General features: G+C 53.1%; 2 protein-coding genes across 3 annotated transcripts; one reads left to right on the top strand and one right to left on the bottom strand.

Annotated features, from left to right (window-relative positions):
• Positions 1-1,656: 1,656 nt before the first annotated feature.
• Slc2a4 (solute carrier family 2 member 4) lies at positions 1,657-7,177 on the top strand. Its single transcript, XM_075991950.1, has 11 exons — positions 1,657-1,899; positions 3,128-3,244; positions 3,328-3,500; positions 3,591-3,715; positions 3,806-3,921; positions 4,031-4,193; positions 4,302-4,489; positions 4,654-4,758; positions 4,872-4,973; positions 5,455-5,658; positions 6,124-7,177. The coding sequence occupies exons 1-11, from the start codon at positions 1,867-1,869 to the stop codon at positions 6,325-6,327; spliced, it is 1,530 nt and encodes a 509-aa protein (XP_075848065.1). The 5' UTR covers positions 1,657-1,866; the 3' UTR covers positions 6,328-7,177.
• Positions 7,178-7,944: 767 nt separating this feature from the next.
• On the bottom strand, positions 7,945-13,727 carry Ybx2 (Y-box binding protein 2). Of its 2 annotated transcripts, none has more exons than XM_075991953.1 (9): positions 13,290-13,727; positions 12,581-12,644; positions 11,238-11,271; positions 10,292-10,381; positions 9,436-9,720; positions 9,194-9,297; positions 8,851-9,028; positions 8,395-8,477; positions 7,945-8,163 (listed from the first exon to the last, which is right to left on the bottom strand). In XM_075991953.1, the coding sequence occupies exons 1-8, from the start codon at positions 13,561-13,563 to the stop codon at positions 8,427-8,429; spliced, it is 1,080 nt and encodes a 359-aa protein (XP_075848068.1). In that variant the 5' UTR covers positions 13,564-13,727; the 3' UTR covers positions 7,945-8,163; positions 8,395-8,426. The 2 variants fall into 2 exon arrangements, with proteins under 2 accessions (XP_075848068.1, XP_075848066.1); XM_075991951.1 differs by having other exon boundaries at positions 7,945-8,312; positions 13,290-13,726.
• Positions 13,728-20,386: the final 6,659 nt, after the last annotated feature.

The following is a 20,386-nucleotide window of genomic DNA, read 5'->3' on the forward strand; positions in this document are numbered from 1 at the left end:
AGAAGAGGTTGTAGGACCCTCTAGAACTGAATCCAGAAGAGGTTGTAGGGCCCTCTAGAACTGACTCCAGAAGAGGTTGTAGGGCCCTCTAGAACTGAATCCAGAAGAGGTTGTAGGGCCCTCTAGAACTGACTCCAGAAGAGGTTGTAGGGCCCTCTAGAACTGACTCCAGAAGAGGTTGTAGGGCCCTCTAGAACTGACTCCAGAAGAGGTTGTAGGGCCCTCTAGAACTGAATCCAGAAGAGGTTGTAGGGCTCTCTAGAACTGACTCCAGAAGAGGTTGTAGGGCCCTCTAGAACTGAAGTTACAGCTGTAGCATCCACGTGAGTGCTGGGAGCCTGAGTCTGCAAGGGCAGCAAGTGCTCTTTACTGCCTAGCCATCTCTCCAGCCCCTGTGCCCTCCTTTTAAGGGAAGAGGGAAGCAGGGGAAAGCAGTCATGTCACGATAGTCTGGACTAAAGTGGTAGAGGTACAGGGGGAGAAAACCAAACGTGCAAGGGAGGAAGGAGCTCAAAACACCAATGCTGGGAAGATCCCAACCTCCAGCATGGAGGTGAACTCATTGGGGTAAGGAAATTAGGAGGACGTCCATGTTTGTATATATCTGTCTTATGGACTGCACCAGTCAGGCTGTAGCTAGACACATGGGTCTGACGCTCCAGAGAGGGTTGGATTGTAAGTTAATGAAATCTCAGGGGAACTATTAATAGAAGAGACCCTAGCCCAGAGACTAGTTACCTTCATCTAATCCACTGAGGTTCCTCGCTCTCCCTCTAGGTGGCGCTACAGCCTTGCACTTCTCAGCCGCGTTTTCTGAATCGCGCTTTCTCTTCGCGATCTGGCATCTCTCTCCCTGGACGTGCCTAGGTCATGCCCTCTCAGCTGGAGACCCAAAACAGGAGCTGACTCTGGAAAGCATGTCACCCACGCGGCCAGCACATGCCTGGAGGCTCAAGGACTTCAGGGAGGGTGGTGTGGCTGGCGTGAGCACCTGTCCCTTGGGTCCCCTCCAAAAACCAAGGTAGGGAATGTATGGAGGGGACGGGCCAGTAGGCAGCGCCTCGCTCAGGGATGCGTGGAAAGAAAAGGCGACCAAGTTCAGTCCCCAGACACACTGGGAACGGAAGCTGTTGGTCCCTTGGGTCATCCCCTCGTGGGAGGCATGTCGCGGACCCTTTAAGGCTCCATCTCCCTTGCCCTCCCCCGCCCGGGACAGGCTGGGACACCCGGGACCTGACATTTGGCGAAGTCTAACTTGAGATCTAAAAATAGACACTCCGGGTTACTTCGGGGCATTGTTTCTGACACACACACCCCCGCGCGCGCTCTGTGTCACCCTGCTGGAGTTACCCGGTACCCTGGCAAAAGCACCTTAGCCCATGCCCTCCTCTTCGACCTCACAGGGGGACCAGCTGCACTCAACTCTAAGAAATTTTGCAGTCCAGAGTTTTGGCTGGCGGGAGGAGCCTTTTGTTCCAAGAACCCTACTTTGAAAACTCCGAGGCTGGCGGGAACCATAGGGGCGTGTCTCCCCACGACACTAGGCTAGAGGTGGGGGCGTGGCCTTTTGGGGTGTGCGGGCTCCTGGCCAATGGGTGTTGTGAGGGGCGTGGCCCATGGCGGGGCGGGAGTGAGGAGGTGGCTTCAGCTCCCCGCATCTTTTCCCCACCAAGCGGTTCTCACTAGAACCCGGAGAGCCCTGGTGCTCTCCGGCTCCTTGGTTGTGGCAGTGGGTCCCACCAGACGCGCCCTGTACACATTACTTCGGGAAGCCAGGGTTCGCCTTCTGCTCATCCTGCCGGGGCCAGACACCCAATTCGCTTTTTCTTACTGCAGCGCCCGAGTCTTCAGTTCTTTTAAAACAAGATGCCGTCGGGTTTCCAGCAGATCGGCTCTGAAGTAAGGTTCAACATTCGGGGGCAAATCGGGGACGCGGTCCGGCTTTTCTTGGGCTGGGGTCGAGGTTGGGGTCAGCTAGGAGGCGGTTCCTGCGCAGGCGCAGGGGTTGGAAATGGGGGGCTGGCTATTTATACTCAGCCTAGACAACCCGTGACTGTCAGATTCCAATCCCTCCATGAGACAGAGTGGGTCCGAAGGGCTCTTCACGCGCCCAGGCTGCGAAGAATCCAGAGTTTGTCTCCTGTCTTACTGTGCGCAGCACAGAGTGGCTTCCTGCCCTCACCTCTAACTTGGGAAGGCAGATCCGGAGTCTCACCCTCCCAGAGCTGCGGTCTATTCAGACACACAGGGTTTCTGGGACCGAGGCACTTCGGGGGCCCCACCCCCACTCCTGGCGCTCCTCCAGGAGGCTGAACTTTCTCTTGGCCTTGCGGTGGGTGGAGGGGCAGAGGGGAGTGTCAGCCCCCACCCTACCCCCCAGCTCAGGTTTCCTCTTGGAGACAGACTGTGCCGCCAGCAGCAGTCACCACTGCCACCGCCCCTCACACCACCAAGCCTGCCTCTTCCCTTGGGCATGGCTCTCTCTCCCTGCTAAAATCCCGTTATATTCCCTGGTCCTTGGTCCCAGCTTAGGAGTTGAGGGAAGGTTAGGCAGAGATTTTAAAAGCAATGACCCAGATGCCCTTCCTGGAATGGCCATTCTTGGGCCTGTTGAGGGCCCGCTGGAGCCGGCTGAGAGAACTTCCAGAAGGAAGAGATGAGGATTAGGGCTGATACTAATACTAAACCTAACAGTTTATAAAAGCAGGCAATATCTGTGATATTATTAACAACCGATTTTAGCTTTTACAGTCTTTTCACAGACTGACTGGTAGTCCAGGGAGGCAGTATCACCTCACGAAAGAGGAAACTCAGGTTCCCTTCAGAGTGGGGAAGTGACTTACCCAAGGTCACACGAATCTAAGCCTGCCTCAAGGTCACAGGGGAATTCTGAGGTTTGCCTGTAGTGTGGCCCCAGACTTGCGTTTTTCCTACATGCCCAGGTTCCTGTTGAGTTGTTTACAGTGGAATCTTTGAACAATTCCTAATATGGCCCACTTTCTCTCACCCAGTCTGTTGGATGGAGCCCAGGATCTTCATGCTCCAGCTGGGCCTGGGCCCCTGAAGGGAGCCAAACGGGATTTTATGTGACACGCTTCCCTTTGTTTCTGTCTGTCCATCTGTCCAGGATGGGGAACCCCCTCGGCAGAGGGTGACTGGGACTCTAGTCCTCGCTGTGTTCTCGGCTGTGCTCGGCTCCCTTCAGTTTGGCTACAACATTGGGGTCATCAATGCCCCACAGAAGGTGAGAGATGGTACAGCTGTTGGGGTGAGCACTCAGAGGTGACAGAAAGAGGTCTCTAGATTCACTCCCATGTCGTCCCCCAGGTGATTGAACAGAGCTACAATGCGACATGGCTGGGGAGGCAGGGTCCTGAGGGACCCAATTCCATCCCACAAGGCACCCTTACTACACTCTGGGCTCTCTCCGTGGCCATCTTTTCTGTGGGAGGCATGATTTCTTCCTTCCTCGTTGGCATTATTTCTCAGTGGTTGGGAAGGTATGGAGCTGGAGAGCAGGGGTGGGGAGGTAGGAAAGAGGGCCGTAGCATGGGTGCCCTGACCAGCCCTCCTCCTTGTGTGCCTGCCAGGAAAAGGGCTATGCTGGCCAATAATGTCTTGGCAGTGCTGGGGGGCACCCTCATGGGCCTAGCCAACGCCGCTGCCTCCTATGAGATCCTCATTCTCGGCCGCTTCCTCATCGGCGCCTACTCAGGTACCCGTGGGTGCGATGGCGCTGTTGTGCCCCTGCTGTCCTCAATCGTGTGTGGGCTTCCGTAAGCCCTCTTTTCTTCCTTCTGCCCAGGGCTAACGTCAGGCTTGGTGCCTATGTATGTGGGAGAAATCGCCCCCACTCATCTTCGGGGTGCCTTGGGAACACTCAACCAATTGGCCATCGTCATTGGCATTCTAATTGCCCAGGTAAAGGCCTGGCCTTGAGAGGAGTTAAGAGGAGGAGCTGGATTGGACATCCATAGTCGAGCAGGAAGGAGTAAAGACACCTTTCTATCTTTCCTACCTTCTCCCACAGGTGTTGGGCTTGGAGTCTATGCTGGGCACAGCTACCCTGTGGCCACTGCTTTTGGCTATCACAGTACTTCCTGCCCTCCTGCAGCTGATTCTGTTGCCCTTCTGTCCTGAGAGCCCCAGATACCTCTACATCATCCGGAACTTGGAGGGGCCTGCCCGAAAGAGTGAGCTCTCACCTTGCATATAGCCCAGGCTCACACCTCCATCCCATCCATCTTGCTAGTACCCTCCTCCTCTCAGGCTCCATAAGGCCTGACATTCCCCACCCCCAGGTCTGAAGCGTCTAACAGGCTGGGCTGATGTGTCTGATGCACTGGCTGAGCTCAAGGATGAAAAGCGGAAGCTGGAACGAGAGCGGCCCATGTCTCTGCCCCAGCTCCTGGGCAGCCGCACCCACCGGCAGCCTCTCATCATTGCGGTTGTGCTACAACTGAGCCAGCAGCTCTCCGGCATCAATGCTGTACGTATGGAGACCCAGGCAGACAGTGGGTCAGGTAGCAATTTGGAGAAAGGGAGAAGGGAATAAGCCATCTCCTCCATCAGCATTCAGGCTCAGTCCAGTTTGGTGTGGTTAGAAAGGGCCAGACATCCCTGCCATGGTCCTTCCTGCTCCCTCACTTCTAGGTTTTCTACTATTCAACCAGCATCTTCGAGTCAGCTGGCGTAGGACAGCCAGCCTACGCCACCATAGGAGCTGGTGTGGTCAACACGGTCTTCACGTTGGTCTCGGTAACTGTTTGCCTGTGGAGCGGCCACATCACTAGGTTTTTAGCCCTGGGTGCCTTGGAGATCCTACTCTTGTTTTTTCCCAACTGACCAGCTCCCCACCCCCACCCCAACAGGTGCTCTTGGTAGAACGTGCTGGGCGACGGACGCTCCATCTCCTAGGCCTGGCAGGCATGTGTGGCTGCGCCATCTTGATGACAGTGGCTCTGCTCCTGCTGGTGAGGACACAGCGGTCCAACCCATGGGGATAACCTCATGGGGCTATGGGACTGCGTGCTGGGACCATGGGAGCTTGGTTCTAGAGTCTGGTCTGGTTCTGAGGTACCCTGGCCACACCAGGGCCTAGCTATAGCACAAGTCTAGCAGTCCCTGTGAAGCCTCAGGACCCATAATTCCCAAAGAAACATCTTCAGAGCCAAGCTGGGAATCAACCATTACAGGACAATCTCCACCTGGAAACCATCTGAGGCAGCCAATAAAATGGCAGCACTCAGACACGCTCCACAGCGGCTCAACATTCCAGGCCCGTCTGAAAAGTGGGTGAAGAGGGGGTGCTCCAGGGCCTGTTCTAGCCTAGAATGGCAACCTCTACCCAACAAGCCCTGGAAAGGAGATTTCAGTTCTCTGGGCCTAGGGCAAGAGGAGAGAGATCTAGAGAGGCCAGGATCAAATTTTCTACTCTTCTTTCCTGGTCTCTAGGAACGGGTTCCAGCCATGAGCTATGTCTCCATCTTGGCCATATTTGGCTTTGTGGCCTTCTTTGAGATCGGCCCTGGCCCCATCCCCTGGTTCATTGTGGCCGAGCTCTTCAGCCAGGGACCCCGCCCAGCAGCCATGGCTGTAGCTGGTTTCTCCAACTGGACCTGTAACTTCATTGTTGGCATGGGTTTCCAGTATGTTGCGGTAGGTTCCCGGCCCTTTGCCCAGTTTCCCATTACCAGTGGCCAGAGGGGAGGCAACCCACCCCTAGTTCCCGCGCTGTCCGGTCAGGGACTCCCAGGCTCACAGGTAGTTTCTGGATGGAACTACACCAGAGTCAAACAAGTAGGAATAGATGGGCCAGCAGCAGATTTTTTTTTCAGTTATCTTTTAAAAAATAAACAGTGGTATAATTTAGGCCAGAAATAAAATGATAAACTTTCTAGTAATGCTATAAGTGGTTCAGGAATCTACTCCAAGTGTACGCTCTTAGGATAGCAAAGGGTGAAAAGCTAAAGGGGTTTTTCCATGTAAATTTTAATTTCTGGTCATTTCTGGTATCTCTTGAAGGAGTCACCTGCTCCTTGAAGTAGCCCCAGCTCCCTATTAGTCTTTAGCTCCTTGCTTCCCACCCTCTGTCGTCAACACCTCTTTCTCCGACTGTCCCAGGATGCTATGGGTCCCTACGTCTTCCTTCTATTTGCCGTCCTCCTGCTTGGCTTCTTCGCCTTCACCTTCCTAAAAGTGCCTGAAACCAGAGGCCGGACGTTTGACCAGATCTCAGCTGCCTTCCGTCGGACACCTTCCCTCTTAGAGCAGGAGGTGAAACCCAGTACAGAGCTTGAATACTTAGGGCCAGATGAGAACGACTGAGGGGCAGGGCAGGGTGGGAGAGCCGCCCTCTCCACCCACACCCCTCCTTTCCTCTGCAGCACTTTAGCCCCCTTTTCCCATCACCTCCAGGATGGAGAAACTGCAGCCTGGAGAACTGGGAAGCTGAGGGAAGGGTGGTTCATGTACCCCCTCATTCCCCTCCTGTGACTTGGATTATTTATGTGTTGTGGCTAGGCTGTGGCCACCCAGTGGGCTATTCTCCTCTTCTGCCTTCCTCCTGCCCCTACCCAGACTCAGCCCCAGAATAGTTTTGCTCCTTTTAGAGAAGTGGACCTGCAGAGGGAGGTGCTGGGTTGAATTCAGTGGATGAGCAGGAGCAGAGGTGGATCTGAGATGAGCGACTTCCTACCAACTCCGACTCCGCCCACAATTTGGCACTTTCCCTGAATTCTTGCCACATAGACTCTGGGTGAAGGGGGTTCTGTCTTGACCCCACCAGGGCAAAGGACACACCCTCCCAAAGTCTAGCCTCTCCACAGTCCCTGTGGGCTCCACCTTCCAGGGCAAAGGAACACAACAGTATATACCTGAATGTGGCAAGGAGCAGTAGCAAGCATCAGTCTCTAGGCTTGGGGTGCTAGCCTGTTCCCCACAGCTGCCAAGTGTGGGTACCAGCACTTTCTTGTTCCCCTTCAGGAAGGGTGCTAGACCTGAAAGCTTTTGACCAACTAAGGGCAAGAGGGGATTTGAAAGGCTGCCTATAAACACTGGTTGGGAGGGAGCCTTTGGATATTTTTGTATGTTTTGAAGAACGAGTAGGTAGCAGAAACCCAAAGGCTGCTGTATTAAATGTGTATATAGAGATTCATCCATAAAGTCACTGTATGAAGATGAGTGTCCTGTCATGGAGGAGCTGGAGGGTGGGTGAGACAGACAAGTCGCCCTCACTCCTCTTTGTTCTGCTTTGGCTCAAGAGCTCAGAAGCCTCTAGAGTCTAGATTCTGTCAGTTATTCATATCCACTTCTATTACCCCATTAAAAAAAAAATAGGGTCTTGATGGGTGGTGGTGGTGCACGCCTTTAATTCCAGCACTGAGGAGGCAGAGGCTGGCAGATCTCTGAGTTCAAGGCCAGCCTGGTCTACAGAGTGAGTTCCAGAACAGCCAGGGCTACACAGTAAGACCCTGTCTCAAAAAACCGACCAGCAGCAAAAACGGTCTTACTATACAGCCAGGCTGGCCCTGTGCATGTGGTCAGCCTCTTGCCTCAGCCTCCTGGAGTCCTGGGGTTACAGGCCTGAATCCAAATGCCCCACTTTTTAAAAACGCTGACAAAAGAGTCTATGCGGCCCAGGATGGCCTGGAATTAGGAACCCTCCTGACTCAGCTTCCTGAGTGTTGGGTACATCTGGCTCCTTACTCTGACTGTCTCCATTGCTTTAGTTCACAGTAAATGTTTTATAAACTACACTGACAAGCACCCAGGCACTGCAGAGATCTCCCCCTCAGCTAACGGACCCAAGTGTGATTCTCAGCGATGAGAGTTCTTGTCAGAACTGAATTGTCCGCGCGCATCTTAACCCCACGCGTGGTCCAGAAGTGAGTCACCGATGATTCCTCATCTCCAACAGAAAAGAGGCAGAGACTGAGACACCAAGAAAGCCTGCTTTTGTTTTTACTGGAGGCTCAGGTGGCACGTGACAGTTCATAAAATGGCTTCAGAGGTGTTGGGAGGAGGTCGAAGGGAAACAAAAAATAAATGGGTGGGAAAGAAAAACAAGCAGGAGGAGGTGAAGAGCCGGCTGGTCCTTCTCAGCCTGACTTAGGGAGGAAGGTGGTGCCTCTGAACGGTAAGGATGGATCCCTTCCTGCAACCCTTGGGAGGGGAGAGGGAAAAGAGAAAAAGCCAAAGGCTGTTGCTTTGGCCCTCCTGAGTCTCAAGGGAAAAGCTGATGTTTTGATGTCATGAATTATGGGAAAGGGGGGAGGGGGATGCTGGGTAGTCAGTTGGAAATGGGCAGATACCTAAGAACGAGGGAAAAAAGACAAGTCATAAAGGCTGACAGCAGAACCCAGTCCCTGGCTTTCTTAGTCAGTAGCAACTCACCAGATGGTAGCTCTGGGTGTCCCGAGGTGGAATCACTCCAGTATGGTGGTGGGGGGGTCCCCACTGTTGATAGGTGCTGAGGTCTAAAGACAGCAGTGGCTAATTAAGACCGGTTCACGACCTGCTTCAACTTTCTCTTAACTTCCCTCTTCTGTCCCTTCCAACCAACTCCCACAGTTCACACCCCAATAGCTGGGGACAGGAGCTGGGCATTCATTTAAGGCAACCTGGGCTTGATTGCCTGTGCCGGGGTTTCCTGGTGATTGCACTGTCTGCCGGGGGGGGGGGGGGGGGGGGGGCAAGCAGGCTGATGGGAGCGGGGGGGGGGGGGGGGGGAGGCAGGTACAAGGAAAGCACAGGGCCAAAGAACTGAATTTGAAGCAAAGGAAAAGGACAGAAAGAGGGCAACTGATCTTGGCCTTTCCCACACTGAGTTTCAGGCAACTAAGATCCCACCTCTGCGGCTATAGGCTGCCGGGGGCCAGGGGGCTGCTGCCGACGCCGCTGGAAGTAGGGGCGGTTTCGTGGACGCTGGGGCTCAGGCCGGGAGCCATCAGTGGGGCCTTGACTGGGCTTGGTCTCGCCATCCCCACCTTCTGTGGTAGGCTGTTGGGGTGGCCTAGGGCGGAAAGGCCTAGAAAAGAAACAATCTCTGACAGGACCAGTGCACCCAGGGTAGTAGACTCCCTTCCCTCAGGATTCCGTTTTCTTATCCCAGGCTCTTAGAACTTTTAGAATTCTTGTCCTTTTACATCGGTCCAACACTGAACCCTGAAGGGAAGATACAGTATAGTCTTACCTTCGGTACCTGGGCCGGAATCTGGGTGGGGGCACCCGTTCATCTCCCTGCTGTTGGTCCCCCTCCAATGGTGCTGTCTCCTTGGTTTCTACCCCATCGGAGCCCTGGGAATAGACAAGGCCTAGGTGAGCTATTGAGCCCCCTGCTGTCCCTTGGCCAGGTCATCTTTCCTTGTTCCTAGCCTTAAGTTCTCAGGTCTCCGCCCTCACAACTGGCCAACTCCACAGCTGGCTCCATCTCACCTCTATGGGCTGCTGCTGGTTAGGGGGCCGAGGGCCTCGCACAAACCGCCTTCGATAGAAGAAGGGTGGTGGGCGCCGTCGTCTAGGTCGCTGCCCTGAGTCCTCTGCCCGCTCCCCTTCACTGCCAGGTTCAGTCCCACCGGAGGGAGCCTCTGCCACCATGGGTGGTGGGGCAGCCGGGCGAGGCCGGGGGATGAATCTGCGGAACCTACGTCGATTGGGGGCATAGCGGCTGCCCTTCACTGGCACCCCCCCAGGCCCAGTTACATTAGCAGCTTCTGCACCCTGGGGAGGCAAAGAAGGAGTAATCAGAACTTGTCCTGGTCACAAGCACACAGCACTTACAAACCTGGCAGATCACTGGTGTCCCCCTTCTTCTGGCCCAAGTCCTCTATCCTGTGGCCCCTCAAAATCACTCCTTTCTCCCCTCTCCCAAGGGGCAGCAGCAGGAGTTTGTACCCATCTGAGAAGAAACAACTTGTCCTGAGAAATAACTGCCACATTCCCCCCCAGAGTAAAGACAGGACAGGATGAGATAGAAGGGGCCACTCTCCCTCCTTCACTCCAGAGGACTGACTGAGGGTCCTGCTAGGGCTGGGGTCCCATGTAGAGAACACACACGGAAGTACTTGGTGAACTAGAGAGAAGAAACCCACGTTACTGGCTGGTGGCAGGGACAGGTTCTTTAGGACATGTCCTAGAGCAGCCCTAACATCCCACAACATCCAGGAGAGCGCACAGGCCCCATCCCCGCAATAGGAGGCAGAGCTGGCCCCAGGAGGATCAAAGCCTAGGCTGACAACCAGGCCACCCTCCCACAGTCCTGGCCAACTTCACCCCACAGCAGCTCCCAAACCTTCTCTCCTTCCACGACATCAAACTCCACGGTCTCCCCATCTCCAACACTCCGCAGAAACTTCCTGGGGTTGTTTCTTTTAATAGCTGTCTAGTTGGGGGGAAAGTCATGAGAAAAGTGAGGGCAGAGATCAAGTCCTCTCACCAGCTTCAGCCTCCACCCAACTCCACTCTGACATTTTACTGGAGTCTAGAGCTGAAGCGCAGAGCAGGAAAGTGCTCAAAGTGGGGCAGGGCCTTGAGCGTAGCCCCGCAGCACAGACGTGAGCGTGTTAGTAGGGAAGTCATGAGCGAGAGGTCTGAGGGATCCACTGTAAAGTCTCCACGGTCCCCAACATGTCCTCCCTTCCCTTCACCCCTCAGGGGCTTCAAAAAATGGAGGCAGTAGAAACTCAAAAGCAAAACAAAGGCTGAAATGTCGTAAGTTGCTCCTTACCTGGATCCCACCGAACACTCGCCACCACAGCAGTGGTTCTCAAACTAGCCAGGAGCAGAATCACCTGGGAGCGCGTTACAACAAGAGCACCCAGCCCCAAGGCTCATCAATTCCGTGCCTTGAGCAGGGCCTGAGAATTCAGGTGATGCTGCTGCCTGCCGGTGCAGGGAACACACTTTGAGATTCACTGTACCCAAGTGTCTCTGGCCTTGCCCTCGGAAAACTGCCTGATTCCTTCCTGTGGTGTTAACAGGTCCCAGGAGGTGGTGGGCATGCCATGCCCGGAGGGCAACATGCACAACTCTGACAGCTGTTCAGCCACTCAACGGAAGTGGGGCTAATGGTGGTTCATACAGGCACCTGAGGTGGATGGGAGGCCGGCTATTCCTCGTGGGCAGGCCGTTGTGAAGTTAAGAGCCAGAGAAACATATCGTGTGCAGCTAGAGGTTGTGGGAAAGGCTTCCACAGAGAGGGCCAGTGCCTCCCCTCAGAAAGTCAACCTAGCTCTTACCTGGTGAACAAAGACATCCTCCTTGGTGTCATTCCTGCAGAACAGGATGGGTGGTTAAGGGGGTGATGGTGAGGCACTCAGTTCCACTGAGGCCTCCCTAGGTGCCCATTCCCAAGATGGGCCCATCCTCTCCACTGTTTCAGTTCCTGGGGGTATGCTGGGGCCCTGGGAAAGAGCAAGCAGCAGGGTCCCCGAAAGCTGGTGCGAAGAGAACATGCTGCAAATCTCCAGCAAGAACTAGGACTTCATAAGGAAAAGGTAGGAGGAGGCCGCAAAGGCACCTTCAAGAAACCAGGAGAGCCTCACCTTCTACCCCAGAGGCACCTCAGAACCTGCTGGTGCCAGGTGTAACTGTCCCTGGCCAATGTCCCCTCCTCCCCTTAACCCCTCTTGGGGGTTGGAAAATTCCACAGGCTCCTTCCTTCTAGGATCAGAGAGGGAGAAAGCAGGGCCAGGGCACCCGGCTCAAAGGAGAGAGCAAGGCACACACAGGTGCAGTCCCCAACAGCTGCACCGGCACCGTCTTCTCTTTACCCTCAGCCTGGAGGTGAGCCACAAGCTCCCTCCACACACTGAACAGGATGAAAAGACACGCTCCCATTCTTCACCACCATCCTGCCTGTGACTTCTTTAATCCCAGGACAGGGAGCAGGAGGCGTCCTTGCAGGAAACCGCCTTCCCCAGAGCAAATGTTCTAGCTTTAAAGACCGTGGGTCTGCACAAAGGTCAGCCTGCAAAGAGGGAACTGAGGCTCCCAGGAGGACTTGGCTGGGCAGGGTGCCTGGGCTGGGGAAGGGCACAGTAGGGGAGACCTGCCACAATTTAGAGAGGTGTGGCTGCCAACTGAAGAAGAGCAGTAGTCTATGGCGGGGCAGGCACTCTCCCTGCCCCAGCTTCAGTTCCATCAGGTGGACGCGGGGGAGCTGGTTCAAATGAGCCACAGCTCTTTAGAGAATTTGTATAGGTGCCAGGAGTGTTGCCCTTAACCAGGAAACCAGTGAGGGCTCCAAGCAGGAGCCCCAAACATTCTACCCCAAAGGCACAGAGCAAGCTAAAAATAATGAAGCAACTCCAGAAGGTGTGAGAGAGGAGCTGGGAAGGTCAGGGTCAGGTTTGCCAAGTTCCTGGATCATTAATCCCCTGCTGCCCTTGAAGATGCGGATGCAGCTTCGTCTTGCCAGTAAGCACACATTAGTGCTGTGGTTAAAGACTCTTAACCAGCCTCAGCTGGACATCACAACCATGTGCCTTGGCAGGGGTAGAGATGAAATAATGTGTCCAATCCCACAGGCCAGCTCAGAAAAAGACACCCGTTCCTCCCCCTCCCTGGGTTCTTTGGATACCTGTTGATGAATCCGTAACCATTCCGGACGTTGAACCATTTGACAGTGCCCAGGACTTGGATTGCTGCCAGGCAGAGATGCAGTGGGGACAGTAAGATGGGGGAAGAGACGGAGTTGGGCTGAATTTTGAGAGACACTAAGCTAAAAATCTAACCTGCCTCCCTATTAAGTTTCGACTCATCAGATCTCACTGGGAGCGTCAAAGTGTTCTCACCCGGGTTCTACTATTTGGAATCCCTCACACAGGGAGGGGATTCAGACGTTCAAACCCACGCTCCTCACATCCTACAAAGTTCAGGTCCTTCACCTAGAACCAGGTACTCACCTGGTCCACCCTGAGGGTCAAAACTCTACAGCCCTTCTAGCCCTCCCAAATGTAAGGGTCCCACTGCACCTGCTCCCCCAAACTCAGAGGTTTACCTAACAAGAACCAGAGTCAGCTACACCAAGTCTCCAGCTAACCGGGGCGGGGCCAGGCCCTGAGGCTTTATTTTCCTACCCAAGGCCCTAGCTGGACCTGCCCGCCCCGCCCTCCCGCTCAGGAAGGTGCAGCAAGATTTCCCTCCAGGGGAATCCACTGAAGTTTGTTCGGCAGCTCCCGGACCGGTTAGTCCTTTGGGCCAGGCCTACCTTCGGCTTGTCAAACCCTGCTACCCCTCCCCCAGCCCGCCGACCCTCAGAGCCCCCCTAGCGCGTGCCCCCCCCTCACCCAGCACCGGCTTGTCCGCCTGACTCCGGACCGGGGGCGCGGGAGTCCCCGAAGCCGCCGTCGCCGGGTTGCCAGGGGTGCGAGGGCCGGGCACTGAGGGGGTCCCAGCAGCGGGGCCAGAGGCGGCTCCGCCCCCGCTGCCCGCCCCGCCGCCTGCTTTCTGCGGCTCTCCCGCGGGCACGGGTACTACCACCGCTACCACCCCTGCCGCCGTCGCGGGCACCGTCGCCGCGGGGGCCGCTGTCGCCACCACTGCCGCCTCCGCCTCGCTCATCCCGCCGGGTCCAGTACCGGCCCCCGCCGCCACCGCCTCCTCCGCCGCTGCCACCACCACCGCCCCGGCCCCTCCCCCCGGCTCGCGGACCGGCCACCCGGCTCGGTCCTCGCGCCCCGAGCCTCGCCCGCACGCCGGCCGCGGGCCCGGAGCCGAGGCCAATCGCAGCTGGCTGTAGCGGCGCGCTCAGGTCCCGCCTCCCGGCCACAGGCCAATCCCGGCCGTGCAGCCCCCCAGGCCCGCACGCCGGCCCCGCCTCCCGGACTCAGCTCCGAAGCGGCGGCCCCCGCCCGCAACTCCGTAAGTACACCTGGGCCCCGCCTCCCCGCCGTCACGTGGCGCGCTCGGCCCAGCCCATTGGCCAGCGACTCCTTTCCCCTCCCCCTTCCGCCCCTTTCCACCCGCCGCGGGAAATCAAACCGGCTGGTGGCGCCCCAACGGCCACCTGGCATGTGCGCGCCAGCGGGGTCCGGGCGAGCCTCCCAGGTTGCCCCTGACGACCCGGGTGGGGGTAGCGGTCTGTAGCCGCGTTTCTGCAGCGAGGGTTCCGCTGGCCTCTACCCTTCAGACGGTCGGTGCCTGAACTCTGCTGCCCCGACCGCACAGACCCTCCCCGCACACTCCTGAACAAGCGCGGTGGTTTTCACAAGCAGAAGCCCCTCTTTTTTAGGATTTTAGGGCTTTTTGAAACAACGTCTCAGTTGCACAGCCTGGCTCTGAACTCCTGATCCTCTTGCTCTCCACTCCCGAAAGTGCAGCATTGCCTGGAGTTAAAAGTCAGCCTGCGTCATATAGTGAATTCCAGGACTGTTTGGCTACAGTGAGAGACAATGTCTCCAGGAGAGAGAAACAAAGCACAGTTTTAGTAAATGTAACCATACATGTAACCAACACCCTAAGATACCTTCTTTTTAGGTTGAGTATGGTAGATCACACCCATAATTCCAGCACTCTGAAGGCTGGGGTTGGAAGATTGTCACTAGTTTGAGACCAGCCAGGACTTGTTAAAAACAAGTAAGCCAAAAGGCAAGTTATTTTTGCTACAGGACGTTCCCTTAAGCCTCTTCTGGGTAACCCGGGCCGTCTGACCCGCTCGCTCCCACAGTTTTGACGTGTCGCACCGAGTACTTTCAGATTTTCTTAGGTCCGCGATCGAAGGGCCCCTGGGCCACCTGGGCTTTGTACATGCAGTTGCTTAGAATTTACTTTGTTTCTCAGGATGGGTCTCTTCAAGTATCAACTATCCTATCTTATCGTGACATTTCTTAAAAATATGCAGTGTTTTTTGACCGTTTATTTCTTTTAATCGTCTGAACGAACACACAGTAGGCAGTAAGACGCCACAGCAATAGGAAATTTTGTAGTAATCCCTGACATCTGGAACATCGCACCACCGATCAATTTATTCAATAAGTGTTAATTTCCAGTCTGCAAACGGCTCTAAGTCAGTCTTTCGAGGGCCGCCTCCTCCACATGGGAGGACAGGGACGACACTTTACAGAGTTCAATTTTATCTGGTAAAGCACCCCCCTCCCCCGGGAAGTAGCACGGGTGCGCGACCGCACTGGACCCCACTCCGCAAGTGCGCTCGGGCGGTGCTACTGTCCGCTACGCCGATGGCCAGTGTGGTCGCTCCCTGTCTCAGCGCGCCCTCTGCTGGCCGCTCCCGGAGTCCACCTAACCACAATTCCAAAGGAGAATTCCATCAGCAAACTCAACCCCTCTGGTCCGTTCAGAGTTGAGGATTGTGATTTCTAGACCAACAGGTATAGTGAACAGAAAAAGAGAAGAGAGAGACAAGAAAACAAATCGCCAGTGAGTCGGTAAGGTACACAGAAATGACCACTCCTTCCTTACAATGTTAAATATGGTGTTCCAGTGTCGAGCCCTAACCTCAAAGAGATGCCGGCTGGGGAGAGTAATCAGAAGATCTCACTGGGGCAACAGGAGAATCACCAGGCGTGAAAGGTGTGGAGGAGTTCAGGTGTGGACCGAATTGAATCCGAGTGTGAAGGGAGAGGAAGCCCACAAGAAGAGGTGAGCCCTTTTCCAATAAAATTTAAAAACTGAGTCCGGCTGGGCGATGGTGGCGCACACCTTTAATCCCAGCACTCAGGAGGCAGAGGCAGGCGGATCTCTGTGAGTTCGAGACCAGCCTGGTCTACAGAGCTAGTTCCAGGATAGGCTCCAAAGCCACAAAGAAACCCTGTCTCGAAAAACCAAAAAAAGAAAAAAAAAAGAATAAAAACTGAGTCCGGCCGTGGTGGCACACACCTTTAATCCCAGTTAGTACTCAGGAAGCAGAGGCAGGCAGATATCTGTGAGTTTGAGACCAGCCTGGTCTACAGAGCAAGTTCCAGTACATCCAAGGCTACACAGAAAAACTCTTGTTTCAAAAAAGAAAAATTGAGAATCTGGCAAAGGTCAGAGAGTAGCTCAGTTGGCAAAAAGCTTGGCTGTCTTTCAGAAAGCACTGGGTTTTGGGGACTGGAGAGTTGGTTTGGGTTAAGAGCACTAGCTGCTCATGCAGAGGACCTGGGTTGAGTTCCCAGCACATACAATAGCCCACAACCATCTGTAATTCCAGTTCCAAGGAGTCTGATGCCTTTTTTCTGGCCTCTTTGGGCACTAAGCAACTGCATGGTACACACATGTAATCAAAACACTCATAAAATAAAGTCTGAAATATTTTTATTATTTTGTTTTGTTTAGTGAGACAGGGTTTTTCTGTAGCTTTGGAGACTGTCCTGGAATTCTCCCTGCAGACCAGGCTGGCCTCGAACTCACAAAGATCTGCTTGTTTCTGCCCCAAGAGTGCTGGGATTACAGGCGTGCGCCATTACTGCCGGTTGTTTTTGGTTTTTAAAATCAGTTTCACTGTGTAGTCCTGACTGACCTGGAATTTAATCTGTAGGACAAACTGGCCTCTAACAGAGATCCCGTCTTCCTCTGCCTCCCAAGTGCTAGGATTAAAGATGTGCGCGCCACCACCAGTTTTGAAGATGTTTTTGATAAAATAAAGAAGGGTTGTGGTGCTGGACCTTGTAGATGTTAGTCTACCATTGAGCTATAACCCAGGATCTTAAATTGGTTTTTTTTTTGGTTTTTTTTTTTTTTTTTCGAGACAGGGTTTCTCTGTAGCTTTGGAGCCTGTCCTAGAACTCCCTTTGTAGACCAGGCTGGCCTCGAACTCACAGAGATCCGCCTGCCTCTGCCAGGACAGCTTTGGAGACTGTCCTGGAATTCTCCCTGCAGACCAGGCTGGCCTCGAACTCACAAAGATCTGCTTGTTTCTGCCCCAAGAGTGCTGGGATTAAAGGCGTGCGCCACCACCACCCGGCCTCTTAAATTGTTTAGTTGGTTGGTTTCCAGCTTGCTTTTGTTGTTTTGAGAAAAGCTCTTACAGAGTAGGTTAGTCTGACCTTGAACTCAGAAACCCACCTGCTTCTGCTTCCTGGGTGCAGAGGCTTTCCCCGCCCAAGACATTTTTCGATGACTTATTTACTTTTTTGGTGGTCCTGGCTACCTCTCTCACTCAGCTAGATTCTCTGACTTTCTTACCCATTTTTTACACTTTTGTTGTTGCTGTTGCTCATGGAGACAGAGTCTCATTAAGTTGCTCAGGCTGGACTTTAACTCCTTCTACAATTTAGGTAGACTTTGAATTTTAGACCTCCCTACCCCAGTCTCCTGAGTAACTGGTCTTCATTGCCATTCACCCTTTCCACAGCCCAGCTCTCTCTCTCTAACCCTTCTGTCTCTCTTCCTATGGCTCGTCCTACACCAACCTCAGTATGCCTAACATCTCCAGGGCTGTGTTCTATCACTTGTAGGTCATTTTATTTATTTTCTGGCTTTGGCAATGACTTTCTCTTTAATTTAGTAAATTTATATTTATTAGCTATATTACATTAGTGTGTGTAGTTGTACACACCTTTACTCCCCGCACTCAGAAGGCACAGGCAAATGAAGCTTTGTGAGTTTGAGGTCAGCCTGGTCTACATAATGAGTTCCAGGAAAGCTAGGGTTATATAGAGAGATCTGCTTCAAAAAATAAAAAATTAAGTAAACAAAATATACATTTATTGGGGGATGGAGAGTTGGCTCAGTGTTTAAGAGTGCTTGGAACACATGGTGATTCATAACCATCTGCACCTCTACTCCCAGAGGATCTGACGCCCTCTACTGGCCCTATCTGTCCCTGCAAGCGTGTAATGCATTTGCATGCGTGCAGGTAAAACACTTACTCCCCCCCCCCCCTTAATTGCAATTACTCATTGGGGGAGCACATGCCAGAGTTCGTGTAGAGATCAGAGGACAACTTACAGGCGTCAGCTCTCTCCTCGCACCATGTGGGCCTTGTGGATCAAACTCAGGTGGTCAAGCTTTGCGGCAATTGCCTTTACCTGATGAGCCACCCCGCCGGCCCTAAATGCCCACTTCCTGATAGCTCTCCAACCTGTGTCTGCAATCCTGAGTCCTTCCTGCTCCTACCAGAATCAGAGTACAGTCCTTTTATTTATATATTTACTTACTTACTTGTTTATTTATGGTTTTTCGAGACAGTGTTTCCCCTGTAGTTTTGAAGCCTGTCCTGGCACTAGCTCTGTAGACCAGGTATTGGGATTAAAGGCTGGCACCACCACCGCCCCCCCACACCCCCCACTGAGTACAGTCCTCTCTAAACCAGCCTTCTGAACAAAGCCAAACTCCCCTCTTCCCCTTCACTGAGTTAGGTTCCCAGCATGGGACCACGGCCGTTCCTCAGCCTCATTGTTTTAGAGCAGTCTCCTCTGGATGCTAAGACTTAGCAAAGCAAAGGTGAAAATTGGTGGTATTATTCTAGATATTTCAACAATTAAAAGCTAGCATTGCTGGGGTGATGGTGGCTTACACCTTTAATTCCAATACTTCAGTGGGGGGCGGGGGGCAGAGGCGGGAGGAGCACTCTGAATTTGAGGCTAGCCTAGTTTAAAGAGTTTCAAGACAGCCAGGATTACACAGAGAAACCCTGTCTTCAAACAAGCTAAAAGCTAAAGCTACTGTCAGCTCCACTCCCTCTCAGCACAGACTTCCAGGACTTTTTTCTCCAACTGGTTTTTGGTTGTTTTTTTTCCTCCTAAGCTGGTTTCCCTGGTATCTCTTCTCTTTTCCTAGGAGGAGAGTGGTTAAGAAGGCTTCCTCCTATGCCACCCTTCTTGGCCTGGGACTCAGCATATAGCCAGACTGGTCTTCATCTTGTGGTGATCCTTCTGCCTCGCCTCTGCCTCCCAGTTGCCGGGACTAAAGGCACGCTCCATCCGTGCCTCTCTCTTTACCCCGCCCCCTTTTTGTTTGTTTGGTTTGGTTTTTCAAGACAGGGTCTTTCTGTATCTGGCTGTCCTGGAACTTGCTCTGTAGACCAGGCTGGCCTCAAAGATCCTCCTGCCTCTGAGTCCCAAGTGCTGGGATTAAAGGCATTCATAGGAGCCTGTGACTTCTTTCCTCTCCTTTACAGCCGCTTTTCTGTTTCTTAGCTACTTAGGTTGCCCCATATCTATGGCCACTATCATTTCCTCTTTCACTCCTTACTCACTTCTTAACTACTCTCACCTCTGTCTGCCTGAGATCTGGGGGCACCCTGTTAAACCTTTCCCTTTCTCCACCCACCTCCACTTCATACCATCTGTCACATCTGATACCCTTATTTACCACCTCTTTCTTGGAATTTCTCTCTCTCTCCTTTTTTTTTTTTTTTTTTTTTTTTTTTGTGACAGGGTTTCTCTGTAGCTTTGGAGCCTGTCCTGGAACTTGCTCTGTCGATCAGGCTGGCCTCGAACTCACAAAGATCTGTCTGTTTCTGCCTCCAAGTGCTGGGATTAAAGGCAGCACCACTGCCCCAGTTGACACTCTGCTTAATACATAAGGAATTTGTGCAGATTTTCAGACTGTAATTTGAAAAGGTAAAACCTTAAAACCATGCTACCCAATTTGGGGCATAAAGACAAATAGCAGAACTGGGGGAAGAAGACTCCTTCTTCAAATATATATGTGTATGTAGTTATAACTCGGAGACTAGAAAGACAGCTCAGTATTAAGAGCTCTGTTGCTCTTGCAGAGGTCCCCAATGTGCTTCCCAGCACCCACGTCAGACAGTTCAGTCTGTAACTGCAGCTCCAGGGACTTCCCACACCTTTGGACTCATAGACACAGACACAAACATGTAATTAAAAACAATAAAAAGTAAATATTTTTAAGAAGAAAGTTATGCTGGGAGGTGATGGCACATGCCTTTAATTCTACCATTTTGGAGGCAGAGGCAGGCAGCTCTCTGAGTTCAAGGCCAGCCTGGGATACAGATGGAGTTCAAGGACAGCTAGGGCTACACAGAAAAACCCTGTCTCAAAAAAAACAAAAATAAATGAAAATAATAAGGTTATAATCCAGATGGATTATAAGACCTAGTTGTGTGGCAATACCAATAACAATAGCAACAAACACAACTGCTTACTGATGGCAAGTATATTAAGCAATTCATGGAGACTATGGCAGATATATTCCCTGGGGAGAAAAGAAGATATTTCTAAAAATTAGATTGTATTACCAGACTATAGGTATGCAAATTGAAGAAATTGGAAAAATCTATTTTAAAAAGTTTGGAGAAACCGGGCGGTGGTGGCTCACGCCTTTAATCCCAGGGATGTAGAGGCAGGCGGATCTCTGTGAGTTTGAGGCCAGCCTGGTCTACAAGAGCTACTTCCAGGACAGGAACCAAAAAAGCTACGGAGAAACCCTGTCTCAAAAATCAAAAAAAAAAAAAAGTTTGGAGAATAGTGCCACTAAT

The sequence above is a fragment of the Microtus pennsylvanicus genome, chromosome 11 (assembly GCF_037038515.1).
Source record: "Microtus pennsylvanicus isolate mMicPen1 chromosome 11, mMicPen1.hap1, whole genome shotgun sequence".
NCBI classification, from domain to species: Eukaryota; Metazoa; Chordata; class Mammalia; order Rodentia; family Cricetidae; genus Microtus; species Microtus pennsylvanicus.

Coding starts and splice junctions, on each gene's coding strand:
- Slc2a4 (XM_075991950.1), top strand. CDS start 1,867: ATGCCGTCGGGTTTCCAGCAGATCGGCTCTGAA. Junction 3,922..4,030: donor TTGGCATTCTAATTGCCCAG/GTAAAGGCCTGG, acceptor CTTCTCCCACAG/GTGTTGGGCTTGGAGTCTAT. Junction 4,759..4,871: donor CGGTCTTCACGTTGGTCTCG/GTAACTGTTTGC, acceptor CCACCCCAACAG/GTGCTCTTGGTAGAACGTGC.
- Ybx2 (XM_075991953.1), bottom strand. CDS start 13,563: ATGAGCGAGGCGGAGGCGGCAGTGGTGGCGACAGCGGCCCCCGCGGCG. Junction 9,721..10,291: donor ATGTCGTGGAAGGAGAGAAG/GTTTGGGAGCTG, acceptor TTGCCTCCCCAG/GGTGCAGAAGCTGCTAATGT. Junction 8,478..8,850: donor GGCAGCCTATAGCCGCAGAG/GTGGGATCTTAG, acceptor TGCTGTCTTTAG/ACCTCAGCACCTATCAACAG.